The sequence below is a fragment of the Puntigrus tetrazona genome, chromosome 20 (assembly GCF_018831695.1).
Source record: "Puntigrus tetrazona isolate hp1 chromosome 20, ASM1883169v1, whole genome shotgun sequence".
NCBI lineage: Eukaryota > Metazoa > Chordata > Actinopteri > Cypriniformes > Cyprinidae > Puntigrus > Puntigrus tetrazona.
This window is the reverse complement of record NC_056718.1, coordinates 16,727,648-16,740,464: the sequence shown is the minus strand read 5'-3', so window position 1 is coordinate 16,740,464 and position 12,817 is coordinate 16,727,648. Positions and strand designations below refer to the sequence as shown.

At 36.8% G+C, this 12,817-nt stretch overlaps 1 protein-coding gene across 4 annotated transcripts in view; it reads left to right on the top strand.

The window, feature by feature from the left end:
- stxbp5a (syntaxin binding protein 5a (tomosyn)) overlaps positions 1 to 12,817 on the top strand; it is a 69,175-nt gene that overhangs the window by 20,017 nt on the left and 36,341 nt on the right. For all 4 annotated transcript variants that reach the window (XM_043219757.1, XM_043219756.1, XM_043219760.1 and 1 more), the window contains exons 3-4: positions 4,969 to 5,050; positions 7,616 to 7,716. In XM_043219757.1, the coding sequence (XP_043075692.1) occupies positions 4,969 to 5,050; positions 7,616 to 7,716 (183 nt within the window). The remainder of the gene's footprint in view (positions 1 to 4,968; positions 5,051 to 7,615; positions 7,717 to 12,817) is intronic.

Here is a 12,817-nt window from a genome sequence, read left to right as displayed (position 1 = left end):
AGAGTTAGACAATCTGATTCATTATAGCAAATCAAGTGATTAAATCGCTGTTCTCTACTGTTTTTAAGCCCATTTTTCTTAGCCATTCTTGGGTGTTTTTAGTATTGATTTATCTGTTTGGTGCTATAGTCTTGAGATTTAATTCATTCAAAAAGCCCAGAGCCCCAGAAAATGACTTCATTTGACAATATATTTTTTTAGCTTGAACATAAAATGGTACATCTTCCACAGGACATTTCCCAGAAGCTTTGTGGATATTGATTAATAACTTAAATGTGATGCTGCCATGTAGTCCACTTTTCAAACAACGACGGAATGCGATTGACTGATGTTTTTTCAAGTCTTTCAGGCTCTTTTGTTAAAGCCTCTGTTGAAATTTTAAGTTTTAATATTACCATTGACTAGTTTTATGACATGCTTGGAGAGTCTTATAGCCTTTACCTTTAACATGCTTTTAGCTTTGATATACTGCTTCCTCCCAACATACACACCATATCACAGTGAACTGGAGTGAATGATGATTACAAGGTTGTAGACACCTGTGATGCTAATTAGTGGACAAATGAATTAACATGTCCCTTTGGTCACATTATTTTCAGTGTTTTCAATATCCTCTTCTTATAATCCTCTTTCCACTCCTCCTTACATTAAGTACAAATGGGCTTATGTATGTTTCATTTCTTCCTTTTCCTTGAAAACCTGACTGAAGTGTTCTGGACTAATGCATTGCGGTCGCTAGTCCAGTCGTCCCTCATGGGGCCATGAGTTTCAAAAGGACACCTCGTATCAAAACATTTATTCAACAGCCATAATGACTGGTGTGAATTTGAGACTTCGTGTAGGGTATCAGACACAGCATCATAAGCAGTTCACAGTCTCACCGAATGTTTAAATGTTGATTGATTTGATGTTTAGAGTGTCTTTTGTTGCTCCCCATGGGTAGCAATATCCTGTTTCATTCACAATACCCAGTGTGCTTCTCTCTCTTTCAGACATCGATTATGTCTTCATCTATTCATCTTAAACACAAAGCATATTTGATAGGAGAGATACAGTCAGAAGACATTTAACAGACTCATATGAATGAGATAAAGCACTTCGAGCTGTATCAATGTCCGATAGCAAAGTCCAAACGCTGTGTAACCTAGTTTAGAGATTTGAACTGAGGCATTATCTTTGCAAATGGTAGTTAATATGATTTGTTGAAAAAAAAAAAAAAAACATGATAAAGACTTTAATTAACTGATTCAGCTTATATAACCCACTGGCAAACAACTAAGAAGGTTTCACTTTCAAATTTTGGAAAGCCCTCAAGAAAGTTTATAGAGTGTCCTGCTTCTACTTTGCACTATATATTTTCTCTTTTGGCCTCTGGCAACAAGAGAATCTACTAGCTTTTCATTTTGCCTGTTTCTCTTTTTGCTGTTCTCTTGCCTTTGCAGCTTCTTAGCTCTTGTATTTGTGTGTGTGTGTGTGTGTGTGTGTGTGTTTTAGAGGGTCTACATCATCCTCTGTGAGTGGTGAACGCTAGATCTAAATTTAGCTTGAAGAACAGGGTCATTAATACTCTCTGGCCAATCTCCAGGAATCAATCACACCCACCTACAGGGAGAGAGGCTTTTAATGATGCACACAGCACTTTCTTTCATTTTTTGAGTCATCCTGTATACTTCTTACTGTTTAAATGTTTCTTTATGAGATGATTGCATAAACAAAACTAGCTGTCTGTCGCATTTGTCTTTCTCTCTGTATGTTGCTTTATGTCTGTCTATCTGTCTGTCTATCTATCAGTCTGTAGTTCTGTCTTTCGTCTGTCTGTCCATTTATGTGTCTGTCCATCTGTCAATCTATCTATCTTTCTGTCTGTTTGTCAGTTGTTGATTTGTTTCATCTATTTGTCTTTTCCATACAAACAAAGAATTTGTGATTTACTGTTGAGTTGGTCTCTCGATCAGCTTATTTTTGCCACATAGTGCGCATCTTTTTCAACAGTCTTGTAATGTTATGTGAAAATCATGGCTGCAAAGCGTAAGCTATCATGCTTTATTCAACACATAAAAGCTGCTAAGATATAACATGGAAGGAAGCCAAGATTGTGGAGGAAAAAATGTCCCCATACGCAAATTTCCCAAGACAGGGCTGCAGTGGAAAAACAGCGAAACGTTAGTAAGTGTATTAAAATGAATCATCCCTGGTTGCATGTTAGCTGATTACAGTGGTGCTGAGTATAGGATGTTTTAATAGAGCCCGCTGCGTGTCAAGTGTATCTGCAGAGTGGCTTGTTTGAGAGCGTATGTGCACTGAAGCATGCTCAAGGTGAAGGCAGTTTGTTGCAGCGACAGCCACTGTGCTTGCAACTTTAATTGTTTGGGTCCCCAATAAATCAAACGTGCCTCTGGAGTTTATTTATTTAGAAAGCGTATTAGACAAATTAATCATTCCCAGGAGCTTGGGAGAGAAAGAGAGAGTAAGCTTGTGTTTCACACGAAGTTGGTAGCATCGCTGGAGCTCGCTGTAATATGTTAACTCTCTATGTGCATATTTATGTGTTTGTGTGTTGTGTTGTCTCTCTTAGGGTAAAGCATGACTGGACACTCCTGACGTCAGAGCAGAATAAACGTCACTATTGACCCCGTAGGCGGCTTTCTTTTTCTTCCTACTTTTTTTTCCCTCTGTCCCTCCTTTAGCCTACTTGTGACTGACTTTGTGTCTTAGATACAGCCACACAGACATTAGCTCTGTTGCAAAACCTAGTAAGCTGCCTTCTAACTTACGGAAATGAAAAATTAGGAATTTTTTATGATCCTGAACAGTTTATCAGTACTTTATAGTATTGAGTGAAATATAAGTTTCTAATCAATATTTATCTAACCTCATCTACCCTTTTTGTTGTGTTATAAAAGATATCAATATGTCAAGCTTTTTGCATGTGGTCAAAGCGAGTTTTAGAAGTTGAGTTGCGTACTTGGAGTCTGGACTGTGACTCGGACTGCAGTTGTGAATGAACTGGAACTTTTGGACGCAGATGAATCCATGTCACGTGTAATATAAACAAATAAAACGTAACAACATAAAATTTATATAAGACATTAAATAAACGTCTCCCACTTAAACACCGACACTGGACTCGGATACAAAACAATATCTTAAAATGCTGCCTCTGTAGACAGCTTACTAGGTTTTGGAACAGAGCCATAATTAATACATTAAATGCATGGTTACTGTCTAGTAATGGATGGCAACGTCTTAGACTGCTCATTGCTGTTTGTGAAAAGATTTAATGGGTGATTTCTTTATAGCCATGAACAGCCCACTGGACTTTATTGCGTGTGGGCATAGAGGCAGCAGTGTTAATCTCTTCCCAGCATTCCCTTTCACGCTTTCTCTTGTCAACGCATTTGTAATGTCAGGAATTTTTTGGCATTTTTTCAGATCTGTTCTCTCATTCATGCAGTGATGATCTGTCTCATTAATATTTTGTATTTTTTTTATTTTTGTTGACTCATACTGATTGGCCCTGTCCTTACCATATCAGCTGACCGCTGTGTGTGTTTCCTCATGAGGGTCCAAAGCGGATGGCTACAGGTGATCAGAGGATGTAGGAGGATTCAGAGAGTGTCCTTATCGACATGCACAATTTCCTCCAGTATCTTCCATCCCTGTCACTTCAAAGTGCCTGTGATGGATAGACGGGATGAGCCACTGAATGACTGTACTGGCTTCCTCTAGGTGATGAATGAAAGCTGCTCTGTCTGCAGCTAAAAAAGTGACATTCCTGTATATTGATGATAAAATCTACGGTTTATATTTATTATTTAAACATGCAATATTAATAATTCACATTTCTCTCATAATACTCTCATACAAACGTAAGACGTGTCTGCGTTCGTAATCCTCCTGAGTGCAAGATCGCATCTTTTTATGCAAGCTTGTGTATGGCTGTTTGCATCTTGTCTCTGTGCCAACAGTTTGAGCTCTAGTGATCACTCTTTTAATCTGTTTTAATTGTTCTTCCCTCCCTCTTTCCACCACCCTGATTGCATACGCATATACGCGTCTTGCTCTCTCCTCCCTTCATTTCTCTTTCTCGCTCTCTGTGCTGTGGAAATATGACTGTGTTGAGTTCCCAGTAGAGGTTATCATCAAATTATATCTCTACAGCACAAACACAGACACACACACACACTCACACACCACGTGCCAGTCGTCGAATGAGCCTGCTGAGAAATTACACAGTCTTCCCCAACTATTTGCTGTTTAATTAAAATAACTTTTTTGAAGTCATTAATATTAACCCGGTCAGAAATGAAAGTAGAGGATACTTGAATATACATAATGCATGTCTTTATGTGATTCAGGTTTTTATTATTAATGATTTATGACATTAATGTTTTTTTTTAACAAGTAACAGTATTTTTTTTAAACTGTGGTTTAGAATTCACAATCAAATGACACATAAAGACATGATAGCACACTTATTATTAGGCTGTATATCGTTATTGTTCTTTCTGTTACATTATCAATATATTTCCATATTTAGCCACAAGTGAGAATGTGGTATTAGCGTTAGTAACGTAGGGTTCTAGTAAATCTGGACCTTTTTTTACAGTCGTTTTAGACTCTTCAGACAGGGAGAGCCTGTCTGTAACATTGGAAAATGTTGTCACAACAACAATAATGTTTATAAAGTGAGCTGTTGTGTTTTATTACTGGCTTTCATTTGACAGTGACTGACAGACTTCATTGCTAGCAGCCATGCCAGAGAGACTGGCAGAGGTAATTAACTTGTATGTCCACAGAGGGTGAACAATGACTGACATGCATTTACTGGAGCAGTGCCTTTAATTAAAAAAAAAAAATAAAATGCTGAAACGATATGTGGCTTGTTCAGATTTTGACCCAAACGTGTACTGATCTTGTTAGCCTACCCAACCCCCCCATTTTCTCCTTGACTCAGAACCCTTTCAGATTTGGCCGACCCGGTGTGGAGTGTTACTGTCAGCATGAGACCGGAGCAGCCGTCATCCAGCTACAGTTTCTCATAAATGAGGTGAGTGTTTCATGTTTTTTTTCCCCCTCTTTCTGGGTCCTGCTCAAACTTATGCTAAAAGCCTATTCCCATGGAGCTCCAAGAGGCAGTTTAAATAATCCAGGATGAAGCCTCAAGAGGCTTAGATGATCCCTTAACCCAGAGCCTTTGCTGCCACAAACCCTCTTGTCCTCCAGAGTGGGCCTGGAGGGATCCTACAGAGGAAGCTGATATTACCATTTCCTCCCCAGAGTGTTGCTCACAGTCAAGACCGCAGGGATCTCTTACACTAAGCTGTCTTGTAGATTGTGCTCCTTTAAGTCAAAATGATTAGTTCACTCTACGTTCACAGGAATATTTGGCTATTTATAGAGACTTTTCTTCTTGCATGAATGTTGATCTTGTGATTGGTTGAAGGTTTAACATTACAGTCCTTATCTCTTTGTGTACATTTCATTTTATTCAACATATCTGTTGTGCAATGTAAATAAGATTTAAGAAATAAATTGGTTAGAACTGATTAAAAATTGCATGTGTATGCTTTTAAATATCTTTATTGAGGTTTATTACTAAAAAAGTAAAAAAAAAAGAAAGAAATATTTAAAATATATAAAAATATATATATAAAGTGTGTGTGTGTGTGTGTATGTATGTATATATATATATATATGTGTATATATATGTATATATATATATATATATATATATATATATATATATATATATCATTAGGCTTCTCAGCTGCCATCAGCAAGTTATTTCTGACATGAGCATGGTATTTTTTGTACTTCTATTTTAAGACCACTTGGATGGCAGATGCTTTTATCCAAAGTGACTTGAAAGTGCATTCAAAATGTGCTTTTTTCTCTATTTGCAATCCCTGGAAATCAAACCGTGACCTCTGTGTTAGTAGTCCCATGATCTATTAGTACCATGATGTGAAATGATAAAGACCTACATTCAAAATATTTGCTAGACATTAGACCTTAAAAAGTTTGTTTTGTGAAATTCCAAAATGTTATCATGTTAAAAGTTAAAACAAGCATATAATACATATCAAATTACCATAGTTTGATTTATTTTACCTATTTGATATACAAAGTGAATTATATTATTTACTCAATTTCTTATTCATTTTCAATTAAGCTTATTGATCATATTAATTATGTCACAGTTATTTTTCTTATATTTAGGAAAGTTGCAATATAACATGCGTTATTTACAAATTCAGTGATTAAAAATACAGTTTTTGCCGTATGATAGTCCTCTTTTAGGTGAGAGATAGCTGGGCTTCATAAGCTTTTATTTTTAGATGAAATGTTATTTTGAGTTCCTTCACACATTCATTAGTGCTTGTTTGTGTGTATGTGTGTATCAGTCTCAGTGTGTATATGTGTTTGTTTGGGGCTCAACAGACCAAGCAGAGCCTGCACAGACAGACACACACACACCTGGGACAAAGCACAGACACTTGTCTGCTTTATATTCAGCCTTTATAACCAGAGGAAAGGCAGCGTCTGTGTGTATTTGGTGTGAGTACGCCAGTGCATAGATGGAAAGGAGATATTTTGTGGTAGCATCCCTCCTCCATCCCCTCTGTCTGTCCCACCCACACTGTCTCTCTTTCGATTTATTTTTCCACTCAGTTCTGTCTCTCTCTCACACACATATATTCACCACCCACCACTGTATCTCGAATCTTCCAGCCCTCCAGAAATGTTGCAGAATGAATAGGTTATCTCTGCCGGTGTATGGTATATGTCAGGGGCTTTTTTTCCAAGTAGGTAAGAGAGGCAGTGCCTCCAACAAAAATGTGAATGATAATCGACTGTACAAAAGTATAACAAAGTAGTATGTAATATGAAATAGAATGATGTTAAACACACAATGTAAGAAGGGATCCATATTGAAATATCTCCATATTGGCTTATTATCTCGCCAGTGCGATAATAGTATTTTTTAAACCACATAAAAAAAAGATGGGAAAAAAAAATCCCTATAATTATACATTATGTCTTGGTTTTGATAACGTAAATATACTGTACAAAGGTTTGAGATGTATAAGATTTTCTTTTATTGTATTTGAAAGTTTCTTAAGCTCACCAAGGCTGCATTTACTTGATCAAAATTTCAATAATTACAGTAATATTTCGAAATACTACTACAATTTAAAAATAACCCTTATTTATTATTAAAAAAACAGTTGTTTTGTTAATTTTTTTTTGTGTTTTTCATGTAATTTTGTATGAAAAGTAATTTTGTAATGCCTTTACTGTCACTTTCAATGATTTAAACCTTTAGAATGGTTGTGTGTGTGTGTGTGTGTGTGTGTGTGTGTGTGTGTATATATATATATATATATATATATATATATATATATATATATATATATATATATATATATATTTGGGTCAGTTTTAATTGATTGAAAATGGCAGTAAAGGCATTTATAATGTCATAAAAGATATTTTACTAAAATCTTAAAATATAATGATGGTTGCTTGATGATGTAAGATACAAGGTGTACTGTAAAGGCTTTAATCCAAAAGTAGTGTAAGTGTTGTCTTTCTTTGTTCTGTCTCATAGGGGGCGCTGGTTAGTGCTTTGGCTGATGATAGTATTCACCTGTGGAACCTGCGACAGAAGAGACCAGCTGTGCTGCACTCACTCAAGTTCAACAAGGAGAGGTCAGCCACGGTCACTTAATCTACACTTGCTCTGAGCGTGTGTGTGCATGTAGACTGCTGATCAGTGTTAGCGATACATGACCGTGTGTGCGTGTGTGTGTGTGTGTGTGTGTGTGCGGCAGAGCTGGTGTTGGTGTTTCTGTGGGCCCACACTCACATCTGATACCTCTGTTTCTCTCTTTCACTCTCTTATTATTCCAGTTGACTTCCACTTGCTCTCTCACTGTTGGTACCCAGGTGCAGCCCAGAACACAGTCACTCTCTGTTGGTCGCACAGGGAGGCGAGTCAACATGTGTAATCGTGTTTGCAAACAGTAGTGGGAAAAGAGAACATTTTACCTAATGCAGTGTTAAAAACAGGCTGATTTCCTGATGACGTACATCATTTTTTTATAGAAGGCGAGTTATGAAATACAGTGCATTTACGTTGCACAGCACGCTGTTCTATTTCATCCGGTTTTTCTTTTTACGTCTTCTTAAAAGGTAAAAAAGTTGCTTATTTGAAACAGTGTCCTCAACGGTGACATGTGTTCATACTAAGGACACTTCAATCAGTGTTGTAGCTCCGTGGCAAGAATTGAAGAATGTGTGAGACCTTTAATCACACTCATAGCTATAGATCAGTGCAGGAAGGTTGTAACCTTCTGATTCGGTTTGGACAGCTGTTGACTCTGATAAGAGATGAGGCAGCCCTTCACTTATAATCTGCACTGCTTCTGTTGATGAGAGTGACAACTTGCCAACAGCGGCTTTCAGGGTCGAACAAGTTTTTACCACATAACTGTGTGTTTGCGTGTGTGCTGGTCTCTGCACGTGTATATCTGCCTCAGAAAGTACAGGCAGGGGTCATAGGTACAGGACTGATGTGTCTGTGTATTTCCCTTTGCGACCTGCCTCACCCCTGAGGCTGCAATAGGGCGGCTGTGCCCTTGAGTGCAAAGAAAATATCTGTACTGAACTGTAAAGTTAACACGAATCGGCACTGAGAACATGAGAACGTAATGCGATGTATTTTTGAGCGATATTAGAAGGATTTTATATCATTTTATGTTATTGTACATCATTTACATTTTAGATTATTTTATGTACTTATATATTAATGTTATTGTGTATTTGAAAAAAATAACTTGTCCTGAAAGGAAATTCTGAATGCCAGAACTATTATTAAATGTTACTGAATAAATGAATTTCATAAAAAAAGCTACATTTTGAGCAAAAAGCTCAGAAAATCGGAAAATTTTTATCAAATACTGCATCTGGATCATATTCAGTAATACTATTAAAGTTAAGATGAAGTAGCTTGCTTCCATCAGCACTTTCTGGATTGAAATTTCAATCTGTAACATTAGGCAGTTTTCCTTTCAGTGTTTTTTAAGTGTTGATTTTTTTTTTTTTGTTATAGGCATATATACATGTGACGTTTTCCTGGTCTGTGTTTTTGATCTGCATGTTCTAGACTAATTCAGAAGATGCATAATAGCATATAATAGCCTATAACAGTAAGCCCGGAAAATTGCTTTGTCATATCAATAGCAGAAAATTAATTAATTAGCATAAGAGTTAATAGCACTCTTAAATGGGCCATATGGCGATGCTAAACATAACATTATTTTGTGTATTTGGTGTAATGTAAAGGTACAAAAAATACATTAGATTCCACATACCATACGTTGTTGTTGCTCATCTCTGCCTATCCTTTCTGAAACGCGAAAAAACGATTTTTACAAAGCTCAGCCTAATCATTTGGCTGCTGTTATGAAAATCTTCCAACACAGTGAGTATGGGGTGGGGGGTGCATTTTAGGAGATGTTGATGAGTTTAAACTTTTATGAACTTTGGCTTTGAGACTTTGTTCTTTGCAACTTTGCGAATCTTGTATATGCACAAACTCCAATGACAAGGAAAACTTGAAATCACATCATATGACATCTTTATCAAATGCGATAATAAAGAATAAGTAATAATTATTTATCATTTATAATGGAACAAATTGTTTACATAATTAAAAACATTACCAACAAAATGTATAGTCATTTGTATAGTAATTAAACAGATTCACAGTATATATATATATATATATATATATATATATATATATATATATATATATATATATATATATATATATATATATAAGAATGGGCCCACAAAAGGCTTGTGGGCTGTGATGTTGAAGGATGCTTCTTTTGGAAGGTATATTTTTGGGAGGAACATAGTTCGACCTACTGTCAGGACACCGTGGGCATCACAGAGGCTGACGTTCTGACAGGAAGCTGTCGGAAGATGTTACAACAAGCAGAGAGGGATGAGAGAGGAACAGCCTGTTAAAAAATGCTCTTTCCTGGCATAGACGTGAAAAGTGCTCCCTGAAAATGCTCTCTAGATTGCACATTAAAGCATTTTGGAGGAAAAAGATATTAGACTGTGTTGACTTCAAATGCTTTTGCTGCACTCAAGCCATTCTGACGCATAAGAAAAACAAAAATTCAACTGATTTAAATGCTGCACATTTGCTCTTACAAACGTTTACAGGAGGAAATGATTTAGAGCTCATTCAAAGCAGATTCTTTTCCTCCGTGTTGTACATGTGCAGCTGGTCAATTGTGTGTTTTATACGGTTGGCTTGCCTGAAGCAACACATTGTCGTCGATTATGAATCTTCTTGTATTTGTTCAGTGAGCCCAGTGTCTCAATCGTTCAGAGCTGTAAAATAAATGTTCCCATATGATGCCAATGAAAGGCAACGTTTACATTTTCGAAGCCGTTGTGACCTACAGACACAATGTTCGATGCCATCCTTGTGCCGTAACATAATGAATGATCAGAGAGGTTGGCGGGCTTTTAAGACTTGTTTCTGAATGGGTTTGCTCTTTGCTTGCGTGCGTATGTGTGTGTCCCTGCAGGACGAAGGCTCAGTAAAGAGCAAGCCAAATGTCAGGAGTGCAGGGCATCCATCTGTCATGCTAATACACTCATTTAGCTCATTATCACATGGTCACAGAAAAGCCATCTGAACAAACGCACACCTCACTCTCACACGTGGAGGGCTGTTGATATTTGTGAATGTGGTCGTGTCTGGTTCTTCTAAACACAAAGAAATTAGGTTGGAAAACTTGTGCGGCTCGGGTTTCGCTAACATTGGTTAGATCAAAGGTCCACTATAGTAAAAACTACATTTGTGGCAGGGAGCAGCGATTTCTTAATAGATTTTTTTAGAGGATACAAAATATCATTAGCTCAGTATAAAAACAATACGAGTGAATCAAATATGTGTTTTTATGTGGCACGCAAATCTTGCCTAGTCATCCTGGAGTAGATGTGCGGATGTCATGTTAAATGCTCTGTGCTACATATCACACACACGCGCAGTGAAGTGATAGACGTAATTCATCTTTTCCTGTGCTAATTAATGAATTAATTAAAGAAGGATCATTAGCTAATTATGGAAATGGTTCCAAATAAGTAACCTTTTTTTAACTTAAACCTTTTGCGGGTTAAAGAATTATATAGTACTTTTGACAAAATGTTTAGTTGTCTGAGATGATGACATAAATATCAAGATATGAATAATTTTATAATATCAAACTATTTTGAGGTAAATTGCGTAGAGCATATTTATGTTCAAACGATGTGCTTATACATGCAGGCTGTTTGTGTTTGGAGTTTTTCATTCTCACATTTTGAATAACATTACATAACATGTGTGTTTCATTTGAAAGCCTCTTATGTTTTCTCTTACTTTTTTTTTTTTCTTTTTGCCCTTTCCCAAGGGAGAGAAAAATAGAGAGCAGTCAGCAGTCCAACTCGTGTCTTCTCCATGCGCATCTGTCTCATAGACAGGAGAGAAGTGTGTTGAGTTTGATGCATGGTATTTCTCTCAACACTCTTACACTCATGAATATATTCATGATGCTGCAAGGTGCTGGTGTGAAGTGTTGGGGGCAGGTGTGTGTGTGCTGCAGGGAAAAAGGAGTGTGAAAGGGGTGAGAGGCAATCCGTTTGCACAGCACCAAAACAAACAAGCCTTTTGTTCATAAAATCACACCATATGCTCCACCTTTTCTAAAAAAGCACTTGTTCATCAAGATGCATGTGAGTTTGGGAAAACTAATACTTATACCTTAAACTGAGTGATATTACAGTTCTAGCAGTGATTAAAGAGAAAACTAGTCTTTGACTCCAGTAGCTGAGCTTCCCGCACTTTCATCCCTCTGGGATGTACAGAAAAGCACATTTGAGTTGAGCAAGCAGAACTGCAATTCAAGCTAAACTAAGCATTTCTATACTCAGGAATGACGTAAATTACATACAGACATATTTGGTTGAAAGAAAATCACATGGTCCATTGATGGTGTCAATGTCCTGACTTTGAATGCGCTTTCGGTGTAGCTCATTACCTGTAGGCTTCACAGAAAAATGCTATTTCTCAGAGGTTTGTCTTTCATAGTTATGAAGGCTTGAGGGAGTCGGAAATGTCAGATCTCACATCTCAGATGTATTTCCTACTTTGCTTAGGAGAAGTAAACAAATGATTGAATTGTTGACATGTAGTCAAGCTTTGAATAAACCTCAGTAAATTTGTCTTGAACTAAAAGGAAATAAATATGCTTCACTGAAATCACAGTATAATCCCAGACTTTAGTATCTCGGTAAGTTTTGGCACAGGTTGTGACATCTCTTTTGAAACTCTAGAATTTACTGGGGTCTCAAAAATTCATAAGGGGGAAATTTAGTCACTGTTTAATTTAACTGATTTTCAACCTGCTTTGTATTGTATTAAAGTAAATGAACAATGTGCATGGTTTTTGTGTTACCTGCACCAAGATATTACTGTTTATTTGTCAGCAAAAGTCCCTGCTTATAGAAAGTCTGATCGAGCACATTACATTATGGTTGTCAAAGATTTTCTCTATATGTGCAGTTTGCTTATTAAAACCCATCTTGTCGGCTATGAATTATCCTTTAATAGAAAACTCCTATTTCAGCTGAGTGCATGCATGCATGACCGCAGAGTCCATCTTTCTACTTTCCCACTATTTTATCAAACTGAAAAGGTTTGATATTCCAAAAGAAATCTTCTAGGACATGAGTCCCAGTGTAT